This window comes from Coregonus lavaretus, assembly GCF_964263955.1.
Source record: "Coregonus lavaretus genome assembly, chromosome: 31".
Lineage (NCBI taxonomy): Eukaryota > Metazoa > Chordata > Actinopteri > Salmoniformes > Salmonidae > Coregonus > Coregonus lavaretus.
In genome coordinates, this window is record NC_140018.1 from 23715984 (window position 1) to 23739465 (window position 23482).

General features: G+C 45.1%; 1 protein-coding gene across 1 annotated transcript in view; it reads right to left on the bottom strand.

The window, feature by feature from the left end:
* The window catches only part of LOC311107003 (mannosyl-oligosaccharide 1,2-alpha-mannosidase IA-like), a 189230-nt gene that overhangs the window by 19793 nt on the left and 145955 nt on the right, over positions 1–23482 (bottom strand). The window contains exons 5-7 of the mRNA XM_084149450.1: positions 21169–21263; positions 2430–2553; positions 2020–2113 (exon numbers count right to left, since the gene is read on the bottom strand). Of these exons, the coding sequence (XP_084005576.1) occupies positions 2020–2113; positions 2430–2553; positions 21169–21263 (313 nt within the window). The remainder of the gene's footprint in view (positions 1–2019; positions 2114–2429; positions 2554–21168; positions 21264–23482) is intronic.

Below are 23482 nucleotides of genomic sequence, written 5' to 3' on the forward strand. Positions count from 1 at the left end.
TCAACTACAACAGCATCCCCAGAGCTTTGATAGGCCGTCTATACTATGACAGAGAAACACAGACACTGAGAATGGAAAGACCATTTCTATGACATCACCCTCAGGTCTACTCTACCAGTAAACACAGATCACAAGTGACCTTTATGTAAAATATCCTCAGGTGGCAAATGGTTCTGGTGCGAACCTGAAAAATTGCTTTCCATTTTTTAAATCACATCCAACATTACCATTCCTATACGTCAGGCTATTTGTCAATTGAGTTGTTTTTCTTCTACTTGGAAATTCTTCCAGCTAACACTGACCATGTAGACCACATTAATCACTTAAAAAATATAAACATTTAGAGGTGCCTTTAGCAATGTTTGTCTTGGAATGTTCTCTATGTTTGAGAAAGGCTTGGTTTGGCATTACTGGTATAGTACAACTACCTTCCCTTAGTCAGTCAGCCATTCTCTCTCCCCCACCTGGCTGGCTCCCATCAGAATAGCTACTTGTAATGATAATTATAATAATACTACTACATGGGAATTAAATAGTGCTTTTCAAAGACCCAAAGATGTAGAGTCATCCAGAGAGACACAGGACTCTGACAGTACCCCCAACCTACTCCTCTCCACCCTGGCCTGGGTCACTACATCACTCTGCTGGGTGACCTGATGTCAACACCACCTATGCTCCACTAAATTATGGAGCTGCAAACTATACAAAAAATCCCTGTGGGATGGATCAAGTTGTCAGAGAGAATGAGAAACAATAAGGACGACTTCCTCCCCTCCCATTGATCTCTCCACCCAGTTTGACCCAGGGGCTGGACGCACAGCGGTCAGTCATTAGCGCTGAACCCTCTCTGACCCCCTGACCAGGACTACAGCAGAGACAAACACAGAGACAGTTAGTATGGGTATTCATCAGACGTGACATTTCAGCGAGGGCGTAGAGGGGTCATTCAATTACAGAGGGTCACACACACAAACACACAGTGGAGAGGGGGGAGGTATCGCACAGAATAGCAAAACAAACAACATGGCTAAGATATGCATTCAAATGAGTGTGTGTGATAGAGATTGCAGTGGGCCCATCAGGATGCTACAGCCAGCAGCGTATGGCTGTGCTAGGGACTGGTCTGGTCTGATTTGGTCTGTGCATCTCATTAACATTTTGTGCAGCTCAGAGACAAACACATTAGAGAGGGGATCCATGGAAGCTGCTGTCTGCTGGGCACAGGGCTGTCTGAGCACGGACACACTGCAGGGTTACTCCATCCCACTCACTGTGCCCTAGATTAGCGACCAGGCAATTCTTGGGGCTGAAGATAGTTTTGTCAAGAGGTGGCCTGGCTGGAGCTGGGTAATGTCACAGTAGCAGTTGCTCCATACCAGGGATGGGGGTACTGAACTGTTGGGGTGCCTTGAGTGGCATGAAGCCCATAACCAGTCAAAGGAGCAGGAGAGTTTGAGTGTGAGAGTGACTTATTGTGTGGAGGTATCAGGACAGAACTGTAGCGATAGAGGAGGACTAATTAACTTTAATGGCAGTATTCACCATGTTTAAGTACTGTCATTAGCCACAGATACTTATTTCTCCCTGATGTCCCTCACCCCCTGAGCAGCATTAAGTTACATAATCTCCTAATGCACAGCCCACTCAATCAGAAGTGCTCACATTGAACTGATGTGGCTCTCCCAGCTGTAAATACCTTGATAATTACAGGCTGTGGAACAGCGGTTGACAGCCACAGGTGAACCACTAATGGAAATGGAAAGGGGTGATATGGAAGAGAGGGATGAGAGTGGTGAAAAGAGAGAAGGATGGGCAAGATGGAAGACAGGAGAGAGAGATGGTTAAAGAGTGATGAAGAGGGAGGAGATGGGAGAGAGGGATGAGATGGAAGAGAGATAAGAAATAGGAAAGAGAGAGTGGAGAAAATGGTGAGAGGGGAGATAGGAATGAGACAGGAGGGGTGAGAGATGGTACGTGCAGAGAGGGGTGAGATGAGAGAGGGATGAGAGGGGGACTTACGTTGACCCCACTGTCCGCTGTTAGGGTTCAGGTAGTTGGGGTACAGTCCCTGGGGCTTATCCAGTCGATTCAGAACCTTCCGGATGTTCATGACCTAGGAGGAGGAGTAGGAAATTAGTTTCTACTTTCTCCCTGCAAATACCTCATTGCCGCCTAATCTTTCAGCAGCACGGCACAGTAATGCACTTTAAATGGCCTTTCTGCAGGGACGGCAGTTAAGGGAGGCATAAGAGAGAAAGAGGCCGATGGCTCAGAGCGAAAGAAGCCATTTACCTGCGGAACAGGCGTTAACATGAATAGTAATGAAGGTCGCAGCTATGAATAACCCCATCATCAGGCTGGCTGAGTGCTCAGTTACACTTGGTGTTAATGCACTGGAATGGAATGTGCTGTGGCTCCCTAGCTTTCACCTTCTCTGCGAAGGCTGGGTTCCCTGACAGCTTGGAGAGGTGCATGAACTCCAGGTGCAGGGTGCCGTACTCCGCCAGGATGCTGCTGCCTCCAGACGCCCACGGCCAGTTCCTCCCGATGCCACTGCAGAGACAACAAGACAACACAGTTAATTAAGTCACTTACTCCAAACACCGTTACAGCATAGAACACCAAACACAGTTCTACGAAACCTCAGGTCCTCCAAACATCACTGCAGAGGAAGAGAACATCAAGCATTTACTCATTCAAAACATTTACAGTGAGGGAAAAAAGTATTTGATCCCCTGCTGATTTTGTACGTTTGCCCACTGACAAAGAAATGATCAGTCTATAGTTTTAATGGTAGGTTTATTTGAACAGTGAGAGACAGAATAACAACAAAAAAATCCAGAAAAACGCATGTCAAAAATGTTATAAATTGATTTGCATTTTAATGAGGGAAATAAGTATTTTAACCCCTCTCAATCAGAAAGATTTCTGGCTCCCAGGTGTCTTTTATACAGGTAACGAGCTGAGATTAGGAGCACACTCTTAAAGGGAGTGCTCCTAATCTCAGTTTGTTACCTGTATAAAAGACACCTGTCCACAGAAGCAATCAATCAATCAGATTCCAAACTGTCCACCATGGCCAAGACCAAAGAGCTCTCCAAGGATGTCAGGGACAAGATTGTAGACCTACACAAGGCTGGAATGGGCTACAAGACCATCGCCAAGCAGCTTGGTGAGAAGGTGACAACAGTTGGTGCGATTATTTGCAAATGGAAGAAACACAAAAGAACTGTCAATCTCCCTCGGCCTGGGGCTCCATGCAAGATCTCACCTCGTGGAGTTGTAATGATCATGAGAACGGTGAGGAATCAGCCCAGAACTACACGGGAGGATCTTGTCAATGATCTCAATGCAGCTGGGACCATAGTCAACAAGAAAACAATTGGTAACACACTACGCCGTGAAGGACTGAAATCCTGCAGAGCCCGCAAGGTCCCCCTGCTCAAGAAAGCACATATACAGGCCCGTCTGAAGTTTGCCAATGAACATCTGAATGATTCAGAGGAGAACTGGGTGAAAGTGTTGTGGTCAGATGAGACCAAAATCGAGCTCTTTGCCATCAACTCAACTCGCCGTGTTTGGAGGAGGAGGAATGCTGCCTATGACCCCAAGAACACCATCCCCACCGTCAAACATGGAGGTGGAAACATTATGCTTTGGGGGTGTTTTTATGCTAAGGGACAGAACAACTTCACCGCATCAAAGGGACGATGGACGGGGCCATGTACCGTCAAATCTTGGGTGAAAACCTCCTTCCCTCAGCCAGGGCATTGAAAATGGGTCGTGGATGGGTATTCCAGCATGACAATGACCCAAAACACACGGCCAAGGCAACAAAGGAGTGGCTCAAGAAGAAGCACATTAAGGTCCTGGATTGGCCTAGCCAGTCTCCAGACCTTAATCCCATAGAAAATCTGTGGAGGGAGCTGAAGGTTCGAGTTGCCAAACGTCAGCCTCGAAACCTTAATGACTTGGAGAAGATCTGCAAAGAGGAGTGGGACAAAATCCCTCCTGAGATGTGTGCAAACCTGGTGGCCAACTACAAGAAACGTCTGACCTCTGTGATTGCCAACAAGGGTTTTGCCACCAAGTACTAAGTCATGTTTTGCAGAGGGGTCAAATACTTATTTCCCTCATTAAAATGCAAATCAATTCATAACATTTTTGACATGCGTTTTTCTGGATTTTTTTGTTGTTATTCTGTCTCACTGTTCAAATAAACCTACCATTAAAATTATAGACTGATCATTTCTTTGTCAGAGGGCAAACGTACAAAATCAGCAGGGGATCAAATACTTTTTTCCCTCACTGTACCTCAGTCAAAACCCCACCACACAAACATTCCCTAGAGCTCATGGCTCCAACTTACGTCAACCCTACACACATCAGTGGGGTCAAAACCGTTCTCCCGTCTTATGAATGTGACTTTAGATATAGTACTCATCTGTTTTAACTTCATACCAAATGAACTTAACTCTACAAAACCACACATTACTCCTCTGATACCATCTGTCCACAGTGTGTGACATTAAAATATCCACCACAGTGTGTATCCGGGCTGCCTGATAGTTTTTAAACAGCAGGCCCGGGGCAGAGCTGCCATTCTGAATTCTTTCTATTACACTGCTCCCCGTGTAACATTACTTCCCGAGTCGCCCTGATCGGGCCAGTGTGTCTATTAGGCCTAACACATTTCAGTCTGCTAAATGGTGCATAATCATTGACTTCCCAAATAATGACTAGTGTCACTTTTGTTATTCAAGCTTTTGTGTGAGAGACAGAGCACTGGGAGATTTCTGTCATTAACACTGCATGAATCAATCTGGCTAATACAGCTGGGCTGGAGGGACCAAAGGGTAAGTGCCAAAAACATATCCCTGTGTGTGTGTGTGTGTGTGTGTGTGTGTGTGTGTGTGTGTGTGTGCGCGCGCACGCTCTATGTAAATTGTATTTTACCCAGACTCCCAAATTGAACTGGCATCCCCTTGACTTCATTAGGAAAGCAAACTTGTTTATAAACATTAGTATAACTAATTTGACCTTTCTCTGTGCCAAGAATTGGGTTGAAGCTGTTTTCCAGGTCCGTATTTAAAAAAAGGGCTGACAAAGCCCAACAGCCTATAGCTCTGAATTAATTAAAGAAACCCCCTGAGCAGCATTAATGCAGAGGCATCCAGTCGATGACAACGTGTGTTCATAAGGTCTTAGTGTTGCCACCAATGTCATCATTCCTATCGCTGAAATTATCTGCCACTATCACTAATGATCCAGGGCCTGCCCCACTGCTTGGCTCATGCATGCAGGCACACATGAACGTGCACGCACAAACACACAGGGCCTTGGAACGTGAGCCTTCTTCTATCAGCTCCCGTGGCATTGGCCATAGGGAAGGGAAGAGAGGAAGATGGGAAGAGATAAAGAGAGGGAGAGGAGAGGGAGAATCAGCCAGGAGCACACTGCTCAACCTTTTTAAAGATGGATGTGCATAGTAATAATCTCCCTCCTCAACCGCATGCTGTGCCAAAACAATTTGTTTTTCATTACACAGCTGATTAAATCATGTTACACAAATTCTGGAAAATCACACAAATATCTGGGAGGAAAGGAAAGGGAGAGAAAGCGTCTGTTCCTGGGTCAGATCTAATTGGTGTTTATGATTGTTTGTGCCCAGATCCATTACCAGAGACTTAATCAGATTGCCACAGCCTGGGATGGAGTTGATATATGCACGTGTGTGACGGTGAGTTGTGTGACGGTGTGTGTTATTTGTCAAGTGTGTGTGAGCTGAGGAGAATCAGTTGACAATAGTGTCAGCAGTGTACCTGCTGCAGCCAGCCAGGAGGTTGAGGGAGGTGGATGCAGACAGACCTGCAATCTCTCCTTCATCTCTATAATGGTCCATTACAATACAGTACATTAGGGCTGTATTGTGGCCCAGCACTGCCATGTCCTCTCTCTCCAGACTCTAAAGGCGTCCGCACGCTTCAGTTCGGCTGGCGCCTACCCGAACTCGGCTAGCCAAACCAAACTAGTGTTCTCGCATACTCCATTAAAAAACATTCGCTTGACAAACTAGAAAAAAGCGCCATAGTACTTTGTCCATTTTGAGACTCCGTAGCCAGACTCCTCAAAATAGTCAGAATTAAAGAGAACTCAAGAAATGTGTCATTGATTTTGATGTTTTTGCGGAGGAGATCTTAGTCGGGCAACTTTACATCTAACTAAGATGTTACGTGCAGTATTTCTCAATAATTTATTTTGCATGAAAACGAGTCATCTCTCGTTGAATGCATTTGGAAAGCATTCAGACCCCTTGACTTTTTCCCCATTTTGTTACGTTACAGCCTTATTCTAAAATGGACTTAATCGTTTTTTTCCCTTATCAATCAACAAACAATACCCCATAATGGTAAAGCAAAAACTGTTTTTATAAATGTTTGCAAATGTATTAAAAATAAAAAACTGAAATATTACACTTACCTAAGTATTCAGACCCTTTACTCAGTACTTTGTTGAAGCACCTTTGGCAGCGATTACAGCCTCAAGTGTTCTTGGGTATGACGCTACAAGCTTCCCATTCTTCTCTGCAGATCCTCTCAAGCTCTGTCAGGTTGGATGGGGAGCGTCGGTACACAGCTATTTTCAGGTCTCTCCAGAGACGTTAGATCGGGTTCATGTCCGGACACTGGCTGGGCCATTCAAGGACATTCAGAGACTTGTCCCGAAGCCACTCCTGTGTTTCTTGGCTGTTGGAAGGTGAACCTTCGCCCCAGTCTGAGGTCCTGAGCGCTCTGGAGCAGGTTTTCATCAAGGATCTCTCTGTACTTTGCTCCGTTCATCTTTCCCTCGATCCTGACTAGTCTCCCAGTCCCTGCCGCTGAAAAACATCCCCACAGCATGATGCTGCCACCACCATGCTTCACCGTAGATATGGTTCCAGGTTTCCTCCAGACGTGATGCTTGGCATTCAGGCCAAAGAGTTCCATCTTGGTTTCAACAGACCAGAGAATCTTGTTTATCATGGTCTGAGAGTCCTTTAGGTGCCTTTTGGCAAACTCCAAGCGGGCTGTCATGTGCCTTTTACAGAGGAGTGGCTTCAGTCTGGCCACTCTACCATAAAGACCTGATTGGTGGAGTGCTGCAGAGATGGTTCTCCCATCTCCACAGAGGAACTGGAGCTCTGTCAGAGTGACCATCAGGTTCTTGGTCCTTCTCCCCCGATTGCTCAGTTTGGACGGGCAGCCAGCTCTAGGAAGAGTCTTGGTGGTTCCAAACTTCTTCCATTTAAAAATGATGGAGGCAATTGTGTTCTTGGGGACCTTAAATGCTGCAGAATTGTTTGGGTACCCTTCCCCAGATCTGTGCCTCGACACAATCCTGTCTCGGAGCTCTACGGACAATTCCTTCGACCTCATGGCTTGGTTTTTAATATGACATGCACCGTCAACTGGGGGACCTTATATAGACAGGTGTGTGCCTTTCCAAATCATGCCCAATCAATTGAATTGACCACAGGTTGACTCCAATCAAATTGTAGAAACATCTCAAGGATGATCAATGGAAACAGGATGCACCTGAGCTCAATTTAGAGTCTCATAGCAAAGGGTCTGAATACTTATGTAAATAAGGTATCTGGTTTTTATTTTCAATACATTTGCAAAAATTGCTTTGTCATTATGGGGTATTGTGTATTGATGAGAAAAAACATGTATTTAATCAATTTTAGAATAAGGCTGTAATGTAACAAAATGTGTTAAAGTCAAGGGGTCTGAATACTTTCCGAATGCACTGTACTTTACTGAAGAATCCCTACTACTGACCAATCACCGATGATGGGGCGTAAACTTCGGCCTGCCTCAAGTGTTCCCGAACAGCCGAAAAAACCCTTACGAACAAAAACTTCAAAATGTCATCATAATATATGCACAAACTCTTCCGAACTGTGTCGGCTGGGAAGCATGCGGACACCTTAAGAGCTGCATTTAACCTGAACTTTTTTAATTTAATCTGGACTGCACTGTGCTCTCCCACTGAGCGCCTGAAATGGATCCGCCCAACTCCCTCCCTCAGTTGGTCTCTCTTTCTTCCTTCCTCCCTTAGTTGCCGTCTCCCTCGCTCTCTCCCTCCCACTCAGTCTCTGTTGGTCTCTCTCCCGCCCTCTCAGTCTCTGTTGGTCTGCCTCCCTCCCGCTCTCTCGGTTGGTCTCCCTCTCTGTTGGTCTCTCTCCCTCCCTCTCTCCCTCTCTGTTGGTCTCTCTCCCTCCTTATATATCCCTGACTGTCTCCCTCCTTCCCCTCACGGCAGACATATGAACATATTACCATCCATCCGTGGTCTATGTGTCAAATCCCTTCCTAAGCCCTCTGATGAGAGCTAAATCCCCAGGAAGAATCACAACAGGGAGCACAGGGGAGCCCAAAACAAGCACACGGCTAAACCTAAAGGGACAGGGTTGAGGATGAGTGGGGTTCAAATGCCACATTTACATTACAGGGAGGGACCTCTACTACCCCTCTCTCTTGAAACAACTAAACTATCCATCTTCCTCTCCCACTGGGTAGGCTACAGTCCAGTTCAGTGGCATTTACCCATTCCTCTTATGGGAAAGAAAGAGAGACGCAGGCTGGCACTAACAAATGTGCAGCTCTGAGTACATGACGTAGTGGCTGACAGGACCTTGAGAGAACACAAACAGCCTGCTGGACAATGAACTAACAGTAGCTCTGTGATACACTCCACTTCACTCCAGTTAGATGCCAATGCTTTTGTATCTGGGCAGCGTGCACACAGAAAGGATACTGGAGCTTTGGCTTACTGCTTCCTGTTGTTAGCTCTTAGTTCCAAACCTGATCTCCTCTCCATATCTCTTACTCTTCCTCGCACAGGGCGAAAGGGGAGCTATAGATCCGCAGTTAAGGGCTTAATTAAATTCCTTAAATCACGCCAGCCTTCCATGTCCTGGGGGGCTGAGGAGGCCGGGTGGGGTATTTGGGGATCATTGTAGGAGACTAGCGCCAGGAGTTCGTCTGGTAGTGCCCTAGAGTAGTGTCCTGGGAGAGCGCCTTGCTGCTGGAGATCTAGCACAGAGGGAGGGTCTCCGTCAGGACTAGACAGCTACTCCAGTGGCTCTTTCACAGGGGCTGCAGCAGCCCCCCCCCCCAGCCCCTCAGGAGGCATTTTGTTTTGGGGATACTCAGATAAGGTTAAGATTAAGGTTAATGTTGCTTATCGTGTTGCACAAGTATGAACGTGATCCTTTAATGGAGATGTTTTCCAAAACAACCACGTCTGCCAATCCAATTACAGGTAATGTGTAATAGCTTACATACATCCGAGTCTGACGTAATCTCTGAACCCCTCCCTTTGGCCCAGTGGCACCAATCCTCTCACCATCAACTATCAACTTCAGGCTATCCTGGTTTCATCAGGCCAGAGCTAAAAACGGCTGCTGTAATTCATATTTGAGGGACGGCCAACACTAGATGAAGCGGTGCTCCTGTGTGTCAGTGTGAAAAACCTCAATGGCTTCTCTAATTGGGCCACTCGGAATCTAGGCTTATTAATCAAACCACTTTCCCCAGATTCTCGGGATTGATTGCACAGCCTGAGAGTGAACCGCAAAGAGTACATCTGCTAAAGCTGCCATATTTCATATCAAGACGGAGGGAAAAAAAGAGAGTTGGCTTTAACTTTGTGTGATGACATCCGCTTTAACTAAAAGTTCAACTAGATCAGAGAGTAGTTTCCTGCTTGCCATTTTATAAGAGGGAAAAGGGGAATTCTAAAAGATACATCAAATGGAGCTATTATTCTCTGAGGAGGGAGACTCATTTTTTATTATGAGAGCTAATACATCAGGCCTTGCTGGACCTGCTCTCTGTTCCCGGAATACAAATGCTCCATTGAAAAGCGTTGAAGTGCAGCTAACGACATGACGTCTACTCTACGGTACCAATATAGAACCGGTCTTACTGAATCACCACCTACTGATGAGAGCAAATCAAATCAAATCAAATTTGATTTGCCACATGCGCCGAATACAACAGGTGTAGACCTTACAGTGAAATGCTTACTTACAAGCCCATAACCAACAATGCAGTTTTTTAAAGAAAAATGTAGAATAAAAAAGTGTTGATAAAAAAAATAAAAGCAAATAGCTAAAGAGCAGCAGTAAAATAAAATAGCAGTGGGAAGGCTATATACAGGGGGGTACCGGTACAGAGTCAATGTGCGGGGGCACCGGCTAGTCGAGGTAATTGAGGTTATATGTACATTTGGGTAGAGTTAAAGTGACTATCCATAAATAGTAAACAGAGTAGCAGCACACCAGGGCCCTGTGATCAAACCGTTTACAGTGAATTACATCTACGGGAGGCAGACACTTGATTTTTATATACACTGAACAAAAATATAAAACGCAACATGCAACAATTTCAAAGTTCATATAAGGAAATCAGTCAATTGAAATATATTCATTAGGCCCTAATCTATGGATTTCACATGACTAGGAATACAGATATGCATCTGTTGGTCACAGATACCTTAAAAGAATAAGAAGGGGCGTGGATCAGAAAACCAGTCAGTATCTGGTGTGACCACCATTTGCCTCATGCAGCGCGACATCTCCTTCGCATAGAGTTGATCAGGCTGTTGATTGTGGCCTGTGGAATGTTGTCCCACTCCTCTTCAATGGCTGTGCAGTTGCTGGATATTGTCGAGAACTGGAACACGCTGTCGTACACGTTGATCCAGAGCATCCCAAACATGCTCAATGGGTGACATGTCTGGTCAGTATGCAGGCCATGAAGGAACTGGGACATTTTCAGCTTTCAGGAATTGTGTACAGATCCTTGCAACATGGGGCCGTGCATTATGAAATGCTGAAACATGAGGGGATGGCGGCGGATGAATGGCACAACAATGGGCCTCAGGATCTCGTCACGGTACTATGTGCATTGAAATTGCCATCGATAAAATGCAATTGTGTTCGTTGTCCGTAGCTTATGCTTGCCCATACCATAACCCCACCGCAACCATAGGGCACTCTGTTTACAACGTTGACATCAGCAAAGCGCTCACCCACGTGACGCCATGCACGCCATCTGCCCAGTACAGTTGAAACCGGGATTCATTCGTGAAGAGCCCACTTCTCCAGCGTGCCAGTAGCCATCGAACGTGAGTATTTACCCACTGAAGTCGGTTACGACGCCGAACTGCAGTCAGGTCAAGACCCTGATAAGGACGACAAGCACGCAGATGAGCTTCCCTGAGACGGTTTCTGATAGTCTGTGCAGAAATTCTTCGGTTTTGTTGAAGAAGCTGGATGTGGAGGTCCTGGGTTACCGTGGTTACACGTGGTCTGCGGCACATTCCATATGTTACAAAAACGAATGGCTTTGTTTCGCTCCACTTCTCTGCACCTGTCCATCACGTCATTTGGTGAAATAAATAAGCAATCTGCCAGGCGTAAGCAGGGATGCTACTGACAGCACTGTTGCTGACAGCACTGCTGCTATGGGTTTGGTGGGGTAAATGGGACTAGTGATGAGGATGAGCCAGTTTTTTGGGGGGCCGTCTTTTGAAAAAGGATAGGGTACAAAGATTATTTATCTAAAAATAAAAAAATTAAATGGTTTTATTGGACATGTTAAATCAGGCCATATTCAACTGGTTGAATTTAAAATGATGTGACACCAGACCACGTTGCTATACTCCTGGAGTACACATTGAGTATACCAAACATTAGGAACACCTTCCTAATATTGAGTTACACCCCACTTTTGCCCTCAGAACAGCCTTAATTCGTCAAGGTAGGGACTTTACAAGGTGTCTGTCGAAAGCATTCCTCAGGGATGCTGGTCCATGTTGACTCCAATGCTTTCCACAGTTGTGTCAAGTTGGCTGGATGTCCTTTGGGTGGTGGACCATTCTTGATACACACGGGAAACTGTTGAGTCTGAAAAACCCAGCAGCGTTACAGTTCTTGACACAAATTGGTGCGCCTGGCACCTACTACCATACCCCGTTCAAAGGCACTTAAATATTTTGTCTTCAAATTCAACCTGTGTCCTCTCCTTCATCTACACTGATTGGAGTGGATTTAACAAGTGACATCAATAAGGGATCATAGCTTTCACTTGTATTCACCTGGTTAGTCTATGTCATGGAAAGAGCATGTTTTGTTTTGTATACTCAGTGTATTGAACACATAAGTATGCTCCAAAGACAGGCATATTACCAATGAGGTTATTCTGACCACATGAAATAATGAGTCAACTGCAATTTAATGCCAGATATATAATCATGGTTAACCTTCGGAGAAAAACAAATCAACCTGTTCCGTATGCTATTGTATGCTTACATTACACAATGCACAGCAAGGTACAGTCAATGTACAAAAAGAGCAATGCAGCAATTTGCTTCATAAGGAGTGGGCCGTGGGGGTGATTCACATTACCCCTGCTGTGCTGGTTTTCACCACCCCACTAGCTTGAATGGATAAAAAAAGATTACTCACAGCAGCGGCCTTCGATTATATTTGACTCTATATTCCTAACCGGGGAAATAAATAATATACTGAACAAAAATATTAACGCAACATGCAACAATTTCAAAATGTTGCTATGATTTTATTGGTGTTGTGCCACTAGCTCCCAAAATATGCCATTACACTGGCTTTGCCTGTGTTGAAATGATAAGGCAACGTCTTTCAAATTGCTCTTCTTGTCTCCATCTCTGGAAGGGCAAATTCACAACGATCATCCCCCCGAAGGATCCATACCAGGGTAATGAAAACAAGTCATGTTGCACTAGGAACATGCTATCTTGAGAAAGCTTATCTTGAATAAAATATAGCCTAGTTTGGCTCTGGCCAGATAACAAACATGAATATAACATCAGTGACACTGTGCCATGTGTGATAATGCTGGACACAGACACACACACACACACACGCACGAACATGCGCAAACACACACACACACACACACACACACACACACACACACAGCCGTGTGTCCCTAACCAAACACCCTCCTCTAACAATTTCCCATTTAATTGAATTTAGGTAGGTTAAGTCAAGTTAAACTGAACATTTGATTTGGGAATCCTTTATCTTGCTTATGGTACTAATAAAAGGAGATGGGAGGGGGTGCGGAGAGGAGATAAGCCCAAGGAAATGGATTCTGAGGAAATATTTCATAGTGTCGGACTGAGAGGGGAAGCACTGATTCAGTGGCAGGGTTCATCGGCCAGCGCACTCTCTGGCAGTCCGGGAGGAAGAGAAGAGTGGAGGGGAAGAGAAAGGAAGGAAGAAAGGAGGAAGAGACTGACTGGAGAAAATGTTATCTTAGTCCTCCACCTTCAAAGGATGCCTGAGTGGCGTGGCGTGCCAGGTGGTGTGCGAAGCAATACAAAGACGCTAAAGAAGAGCGCACGTCAGTCCCACCTGAGAGCTAGCATTAATAATGAAATAATAAGAAGTTAGATGTTTATTCATGAGAGACATCTTCCTCTGTAGAACTTTAGACTGGAGATCCAAAGGAAGTCCGTATAACTTTTTTGAACTTGGGTCTCACTTCATGGACTGTTGATATTAGGGAAACTCTAAGTCACACTGACACAATTTTATGTGAGGTTAGTAATGGACAGTCCAAAGGGGTTTGGAGTTAGGGACGAAGCTTAGAGTCTATTAGAGAGCTGCTGAGGCTGAGGGTTAGGGGGCTACTGTGAGGTGCTGCTACTTTCTCCAGTGCATTGAAAGGCCTCCTCTGATCCTCTCCAGACAAGCTGAGAGAGTGTCTTTCTGTCCATCTGTCTGTCTGGTACACCTGCAGACTGGGGTTGTAAAGCTACCGGTAATTTACCGAAGTTACCGGAACCTTCAGTAATTTGGGTAATTAACAGAAAAGTTACTCATTTTTTTTCTAGCTTTCAAATAGGCACATTCTTCTCTTCTCCTTTCACCTGCAACTCTTCCCCAGGTCTTTAGTGTACAAGAGAAAGTAGTGCACTATGTTTTCTGTCAATATACCTGGTAAAATAATGGTTAATAAACAACTAAGGGGGGCCCTATAAAACCTGTGATTGTCTCCCAAAATTATGTTTTATATTTTCTCAAATTATGTTTTCTCAGTTATATTTTTCCTGGTTTTAGATTGTTTTGGTTTTTCACTCTCAAAATTAAAACATTTCATAGAGAAACAATGAAATTGGATGTTCTGAGTCCATGTTAATGTGTCCGACCAAAATTTGAGGCCTTCCTCTTGGCCGCAGAGACAAAAAAATAATGTTTTAATGTAACTGCTCAGTGTTGCCAGATTTCTATGAAATATGACCTATAATGTCTTACAATATGAGTGAAATAGTTTTTCTTCCACAAATTGGTAATTAAGTATGTTAAAAATCATATTTTCTGTGTTGGAATGGTCTGGGCCTAGAACTAATTTGTTGGTCTTCCAGCCACTGTGGCAGGTAGATTCAAAAATATACATATCTTTGCCAAAATTACACACACAAAAACCCTGACAAAAACGGACAAGCATGCTTTGTAATGTTTCTAAAACAATACATGTATTACTAGTAACAAGTAATGTGGTATATTGCTTCATTTAATTTAATTTTTTGTGACCTGAGTCTTTCAACCAAAATATCAGAGAGACAAAAACCTTCACCTGCCCCTTTAAGGGCGGGAGGTTACCGTGGTAACGCAACTGAGTCATGTTTGTGCCTGTGAAATTGTGAGAGAGTCTGACTAGTAGCAGCGTCTTCATCTCTTCCCTAGCAGTTGAAACTAAAACATTGAAAAACAACCTAGCTTGTGAACAAAACAATGTAAATAGCAAAGAAACACAAGGACAAAGTCTCACTTCAGAAGACTTTCGTTTCAAGTAAATTAGACCAATATTTATGCCTGCGTGCAGCACTTCTAAAAATTAGGTGAGATAGGCTATAGGATTCGTAGTTCTTTGACTTTATGCAATGAATTTACCAGATATGAAACAAAACAGCAGAAATACTTTGAAAACAGCTGCTGCAGTATTTATTTTACATTACTATTTTTATTCACAAATGCGAGTGAAATGCTCGCACTGTGGAGCCCTGACCACCCACCAACGTGGCCAGTGAAATAGACAGTACAGTTACAGACACCTGTGATAATCTGAAGTACCAAAAAGGGTCACTAGATGTCTTGTGATAGATTACATAAAATATTTGAAGAAATTCTGGTAGTTTACTGGTAAACTTAGAACGTTTCCAGTAATGTATCCTCCCTTTGCAACCCTCCTGCAGACACCAGTTGTAATCGCATCACTGTCAACTCCTCAATGAGAGTGGAAATGTCCTCCGCTCCACTAGTCTCCCTCATCTCCCCAAACATTAGCAGGCTCACAGAGTACAGTGTTTCAATTCCACGGCTTCAATGGTGATGGGAACTGTTTTACTATATGTGTATTTATGTTACATGGCTAAAACATGCTTCTCCCTCTAATATATTTTCGAACACATCAAACAGTAGTATGTTCTTGCGTGTGCTAGTTAACTGTTCTCGGAAAGGTATGAGCCTCTTTGCACTGCTCATGGAAAACTAAGAAGATAAGATGTCCCAATGCATACATGACCTTCATTATTATCTAGAAGCTATGTGATCAAGTCACAAAGTGAATATGTAACTGACCTGATGTTTCTGTACTGACCAATGAGAATGTACATGTTGTGTAGAAGTTGACTGTATATGAGGAGATGTAAAACTTAGGTTTGGCAAGGTATTCGTCTGAGCACGACCTCTTCCATCACGATGTAAATAAATAATTGATTAGGATTCAAGCATTCACAAACTCAGAACCCTACAATGGTTTTGAAACTGTATCATGTATCATGAAAGTAATGTCTGTTCCATTTGCCCTTCAGGAGAAAATCGCAGATGCAAACGTTTCAAGGGAAGAATTAAGATGCAGTGTTTGATTTCACATAAAGGAATCTAGTCATGTAGCTAGCACAAATATTTTACCATTGCCTCTTTGATGAAAGGTTTAATACATTTTTGTAGTGTTTCACAGAAGTAAAAACACAATCAGTTATGTTTCAAATGGCTAATTAAATGATCTAATCGCCCTGGCATTGTTTTCTTTGATTATTCTAGTGGTACGATTATTTGATTTGAATGTAAACCACCAGATGAAAAAACTTTTTTCAAAAACAAATACATTTCCTCCCCTGCAGACGGATGAAAAGAAAGGGAGACAAACAAGTAGAGAACGGAGAGAACAGAAGAGATGAAGCTAATCAGATGTTGTTCCTGGGTCACATAATCAATTAGCAGCTAATGAGGTGGCAAGCCTGTGTGCCAGGGACTCTCTAACTCATTGGAGGACCATCCTGATTCCTCCATCTGTGACCTTAAGAGGACTTCTCTCAGCACGATAGCCATGCACACTAGGATGACTCAATCATACATTTTTGGGGGGTCAATTACCAACAATAAATGGCCTCATTTAATGATCCATGAGAGCTTTGACCCAGTCCATACTCACAGTGAAATGCATGGCTAGGTTCATCTGGAGGTCCACAGAAGGGAGGATGAGGAAGAGAGGAAAACAAGGATAGAGGTAAGGGTCTATGGACCTGGAGAGAGAGTGAGAGAGTGAGAAAGGGATGGAGCATGCTTTGACCATGATCCCTTGGGGTACCCCCAGTGCCAAAGATCAGTTCTGGCTCAGTCTGTGTCAAGGCTGTAGCACAGTGGTCAGAGTAAATGTAACCAGATTTCTGTATGGGGGCTTATGTAAAATGTAAGTGATTTGCTTTTTGGGAAAGTTGTGCTGCTGATAAACTTGATAAACTTGTTATCCCACTTAGGAGACAAGTAGGAGAAAATGCCCTTGAACATTTTTATGAGATTTCCACAGTTGCTAGAGAGTGCTTCTTTGTTTACGCCCATTCAGCATCGTTCACACCCTCTTAAGCCCCACCCATCTCTTTAAGAATTCACATGTAAACGCATGGCCAAACGTCAGCATTGTCAACCCCTCCATTATCTCAGCCAATCATGGCTAGCCAGGAACGACCCTGTCTTTCTCCCTATATAGCTTAGTGCTTTCTCCTTGGCTAAACTAGGCTCATAATTGAAATGTTCTATTCATATTTATGGATACCATACAAGTTTGTCATTAAGGCACATTAAAGTTCATATGTTCAAGAAGGCATTTCTGAAAAATATATATTTTTAAACGACCCTCCTGTGAAGTAGGAACTAGCATCAATTGCCGCCGATCCTACGTTGTGTCTCAAATCAATCGTTTTCTTGCTCTCCCATTAGCCCTGGTTCCTACCATCCCTTCAAATGCTGGATGTGCATGGATTGGAAGTAGTAGCCTTTAAAAGCCTCTGTATCCGACCCACCTCCTCATTAAACCACTTATAGAGTGGCAGCTCTAATGTGTCACTGCTCTCCGTAGCCAGGGCATGCTACCTACTCCAGCAGTTAATGACTGTTATTGGAGGTGAAGTTCTCTCTCTTATGTGAGGACTGATGATGTAGAGCGGGTCTACATATAGCCGTCATCCTCTTTAGAAAGGGCTGGAGGCCAGGAGGGTTGGTCTCAGGTCAATAGGCTTACAGGTGTAGGAATCTCCCTCTACAGATACTCTGTTTTTGAAACATATTTTCTACAAAATAGACTAAGGCCTACATAACTGTTGAGCACAAATTATCTGCTATGACTGCAACATTATGTTACTCCCGCCTCTGCTAAGCACAAAAGGATGTAAACTAGGATGTAAAGTTTGAAAACTTATCAGTGTTAAAAATCTTGGGAATGGTCTTCTAAAACATTCAAAGTCACTTGGCTTAACTTTAACTGTTCTCTGAGGAGTGTACAGGAAAACTGCCTGTGGCTGTCTGAAATTGGGTTACTGGTTCTAACCCATCTGATGTAAGTGGGTGAGAGCGTGTCCCTCCACTTAAAGTAGGACAAAGTGCAGATTCCAAAATAGCCCAATCTTTCCTCCTTTCATTACAGGTAAAATGGCTGTCATCTTTGAATTGGGTTACGCTGTTGCTGTCGACAATTCACGGGTCAAATACATGTATTTAACAGCTCATTGCAGTAGCCTGGTTACGAGCCCTTGTACTTTCGTAAGAGGGGAAGAAAGGTGAAGAACCATCTGTAAAAATAAATAAATAATAATAGACAGGCTTAAAAATAAATACATGTTTATGCCATTTAGCAGACGTTTATCCAAAGCAACTGACATTAATGTGTGCATAGATGGGTTAGCTGACAACGTCACGAAAACGATGCGCACGCTGAAATGGGGCAGAAGTCTGAGTTGTTGTGATTCAGGATGGCCAGTTGGTTACCGACAATGACAAGAAACTGCCATGTGGGGAATCGTAAGTGACTCGTTTCAGCTAATTTGATCTTGTTCTTGACACCATGTCTTGTTTTGAGGTGTTTCGACTGATTTCATGTCAATACTAATATGGCTAAAATTTGCTAGCTAGCTAACCAACAACTGTAACGATGTACTGTATTTGAGAGACAACAAGTGCTCATTGTGCAAATGTATTTATGTTTTCAATAAACATTGGAGACTAAATATATTTTACATGTCAACAATCTAAGCCAACCCTGTCTGTTTTGCTCATAGTTGCACACAACCAACCCCTCTATACATTTTAAGGATAGGGGTGGTCCCGGAAATCGAACCCACTATCCTGGCTTTGCAAGTGCCATGCTTTACCAACTGAGCTACAGAGGACCACAGACTCATCCACGTACACACATTAACACAAACACAGATGAAACGAGAAGTAATGTTGTTGATCAATATCAATCCTCTCTTTCTATCTGCAAGGAGAGAACAGTGAGTTTAGATTCAGAATTCCCCAAAGGGACCACTTCTCCCTCTTAAGAGCTTTCTTAGAAACAAGCACCAACAAAATGTTCAGATGAAAAACACAGGGAAGAGGGCTGGCCAGACATAACCTCCAACAAGAAAATGAGTCACAAACAAAACCTGCCAAGAGGCTTTTGACAGCACACAGCGTTCGTCTTGTTAGTCATCACATTAACGAGAGAGAATGAGTGGGAGAGCTGCTGTGTCTCTCTTAACACAGCTCACTATTAAGTGGATGTTGCTCCCAACTGATGCTGATCTGCTTGTTATAGTCTCTAGACAGCAATCATATACATATGCCAGGCTCTACATTAACTTGCATACTAAGGGAAGCCTATTCCTTTTTCCCATATCAAAAAGCAATTCAGCTTTTTGCTCCTATGCCTTACCATCACCATATCAGAAATGACATCTGTGGTCGAGGTCTGGTGGGCTCTAAATAAGCTAGCCCAGCTATGGTTCAGTGGCGCGGTAAATTCATCATTGACACCAATCTGTTGAGGCCCCTGGGGGCCCGTGGTGGGGTGAGGGCCAGGCGTGGGCAGTCCTCTGCTCTACCTCCAACCACCATGTGATGATGTGTGCAGAAAGCCCTTTCTTTCGCGGGGAGAAATTAATTTGTTACACCGACCCGCACAGCCATCTCCATGACAACCTGGGTTTTAATGAATATCTGACAAACTGGGCTGTTGTCTCACTGGGGAAAAATGTGAAAAGAATGCATTCACATGGCGGTTGACTTGAGCTTTTTACTGAAGTGAGACAGGGTTCTCCCTCCTGGCTATTAAAAACATTACAGAGTGTGGAGGTATGTGAGAAAAGATAACATATTACATATCAAGCTAAAGACATTTATTTCATTTGGTACAGTAATAATGCTACCAAGCCACCCACATGTTCAGTTTCTGTGATATTTCTTGAAGGATGAGCTATGTGGATTCGACCCTGACAAAAATCTCTCTCCCTGTTCTTGGTTGTGGCAATGGTTGTGCAGTGAGCGGGAAGGGTTGTGTGTGAGTGTGTAAATAAGGACTCTCTCAGGCCTTGGACTGATGGGGCAGAGCACGCTACGCTGGCTGCAGGAGACTGAAGCAGACAGGACTTAACAGAGAGGCTGTTTATTCTCATGGCTGAGACCAGCCACTGGTGTTACACGCCCCCCTCCTTCCTCTTCCTCCCTCCTTTATCCCCCTCTTCCTTCACACTTGAGGCCCCCTGCTGCTTTTACCCACCGTGCAGCAAGTTGTTTAGCGTCTGTAGAAAAACAATTTCCAAACCCAATAAAAATCATCCAACAGGTTTGCCCCTCGAGAGTACCCTCTGTCCTCCAGACTCCATCACAACTCTCTCTCTCTCGCCCCCTGTCCCTCTCTACCACCCCCCTCTCTCCCTCCCTCTCCCTGTTCTGAGCGATGTGGGTGGCTAGACTCACCCCTCAGCTCAGGGGGGCTACCATAAGGGCAAGGAGAGGGATGAAGGGAAGGGAAGGGAACAAGACTCCCATGGAGGGCTGCTCAAGAAAGACGATCACTTTGGATTGGTTAGCCAGGCCAAACCTGGTCAGACTCAGGGCTGTATTGTTCTGAAGTGGTTTCTGTCTGGAGCAGGGAGGGAGCCATGGCAGCTATAGACTCTGTAGCCTAGATGCTGGGCAGAGGCCATTCAGAGTAAGGTGCAGATAGAATAACAATCTAGCGGCAGGCTCGGTTTGCAAGAGCATCATAACAAAATATGTATGTCAAGGTCCAGACAATTGTAGTCAAAACACTGGCTTATCAATCAACACAGACACCATTCCTCACTTCTGTGGTTATGGGGACAGAATAAAGCAAGCAGAGACCCCACTTCGCAAAACAACTGCGTTCATGTGCCAACAACGATGCTATCAACCCACAGCAGAGAATACTTCAAAGCTGTGGAGAGAGAGAAGTATTTGCAATAGTCTGTGTAGTTAACGTAACCGAGGGAAAGGGAGGGAGAGTGAAATCATTGAAGGCTTTTGGTCTTTACTCCTGTGAATAGAGTACAAGGACGAGTGATGCAAGGGAGGAGTGAGTGAGCTATTTCAAGCTGCCTAGTGGGTGTACAGTGTATGCTATGTCTGTACAGGTGCAGGGTCAAGGTATTGACCTCTTCTGATTTGAGTGATGCTCCAGTATTGGGAATAGTGAGTGATATATTTGAAGCCGTGGGCGGACTGTACAGTGTGTATATAAACAGACAGACAGACAGACCGACAGAAAGGTGCTGTATCAGTGCAGGACTCACCTCTTCAGGTTTAGGAGGGCCCAGGGGATGCCTGTGGGTGTTTTGAATGCAGGCAACAGCTTCTCTCCCAGTTGTATGGCCTTCTTCCTGAACACCTACCAAACAGAGAGAGAGGAGAGAGATTTATCAGCAAAACAATCTCTCCCTGTCTTTCTGTCAATCCTGTCTGATGTCTGAGAGGTGGTGACAAGGCACTGATCCATGGACAATGGCCATAGAGCTCTTCCTGTCACATGGGCCTTTTATCTCACATGCAACGTTGCCCTGCTTCCTGTTAGAGAGTAGGAAAGGAGAGGCTGTTTCCTGGTTTGTGAGAGAGGGGGAGGGGGAGAGAGGGAGTGAGGGAGAGAGATAGAGCGACAGAGAGACAGGAAGAGGGAGACAGAGCGAAGTGTGTTTAGGACCACATCCTGCAGCAGGCTGATAAAAGCTAATCAGATAAGAGCCGAGCAGAGCGTGGTGGGTCTGAGGCCTTCCTTCCCATCCTCCACTGCACTCAGCTCTTCAACGCTGTGCTGCCTCACACCACCTCCCTCCCTCACACCGCCTCCCTCCCTCCTGCCCTCACACCACCTCCCTCCCTCACACCGCCTCCCTCCCTCCTGCCCTCACACCACCTCCCTCCCTCACACCGCCTCCCTCCCTCCTGCCCTCACACCACCTCCCTCCCTCCCACCCTCACACCACCTCCCACCACCTCCCTCCCTCCCACCCTCACACCACCTCCCACCACCTCCCACCCTCACACCGCCTCCCTCCCTCCCACCCTCACAACACCTCCCTCCCCCCACCCTCACACCACCTCCCACCCTCACACCACCTCCACCGCCCCCCTCCCTCCCTCCCTCCCTCCCACCACCTCCCACCCTCACACCGCCTCCCTCCCTCCCACCACCTCCCTCCCTCCCACCCTCACACTGCCTCCCTCCCTCCCACCCTCCCACCGCCTCCCTCCCTCCTTCCCTCACACCACCTCCCTCCCTCCCACCACCTCCCACCCTCACACCGCCTCCCTCCCTCCCACCCTCACACCACCTCCCACCCTCACACCACCTCCCTCCCTACAACCCTCACACCACCTCCCACCCTCACACCACCTCCCACCCTCACACCGCCTCCCTCCCTCCCACCATCACACCGCCTCCCTCCCTCCCTCCCACCATCACACCACCTCCCTCCCACCCTCACACCACCTCCCTCCCTCCCTCCCTCCCTCCCACCCTCACACCACCTCCCTCCCTCACACCGCCTCCCTCCCTCCCTCCCTCACACCACCTCCCTCCCTCCCTCCCTCCCACCCTCCCTCCCACCCTTTCTCCACATGTTGTTAAGTTACAGCCTTATTCTAAAATGGATTTAATAAAAAATGTCCCTCAATCTACACACCATTCCCCATAATGACAAAGCGAAAACAATAAATATAAAACAGAAATACCTTATTTACATAAGTATTCAGACCCTTTGCTATGAGACTCGAAATTGAGCTCAGGTGCATCCTGTTTCCTGATCATCCTTGAGATGTTTCTACAATTTGATTGGAGTCCACCTGTGTTAAATTCAATTGATTGGACATGATTTCAAATAAAATGTTATTTGTCACATGCACCGAATACAACAGGTGTAGACCTTACTGTGAAATGCTTACTTACAAGCCCTTAACCAACAATGCAGTTCAAGAAATAAGAGTTAAGAAAATATTTACTAAATAAACTAAAGTAAAAAAAATGCAATAAAAAAAAATGCAATAACATCAAAAAGTAACACAAGAAAATTACATAACAATAACGAGGCTATATACCCGGTACCGAGTCAATGTGCTGGGGTACAGGTTAGTCGAGGTAATTTGTAAAGTGACTATGCATAGATAATAAACAGCGAGTAGCAGCAATGTAAAAACAAAGGGGGGGGGGGGGTCAAAATAATAGTCCGGCTGGTAAGGTGCTACCCTCTGTAGCACCTTACGGTCAAGGCACCTAAAGGACTCTCAGACCATGAGAAACAAGATTCTCTGGTCTGATTAAACCAAGATTGAACTCTTTGGCCTGAATGCCAAGCGTCACGTCTGGAGGAAACCTGGCACCATCCCTACGGTGAAGCATAGTAGTGTCAGCATCATGATGTGGGGATGTTTTTCAGCGGCAGGGACTGGGAGACTAGTCAGGATCAAGGGTAAGTTGAACGGCGCAAAGTACAGAGAGATCCTTGATGAAACCTGCTCCAGAGCGCTCAGGATCTCAGACTGGGGCGAAGGTTCACCTTCTAACAGGACAACGGCCCTAAGCACACAGCCAAGACAACGCAGGAGTGGCTTCGG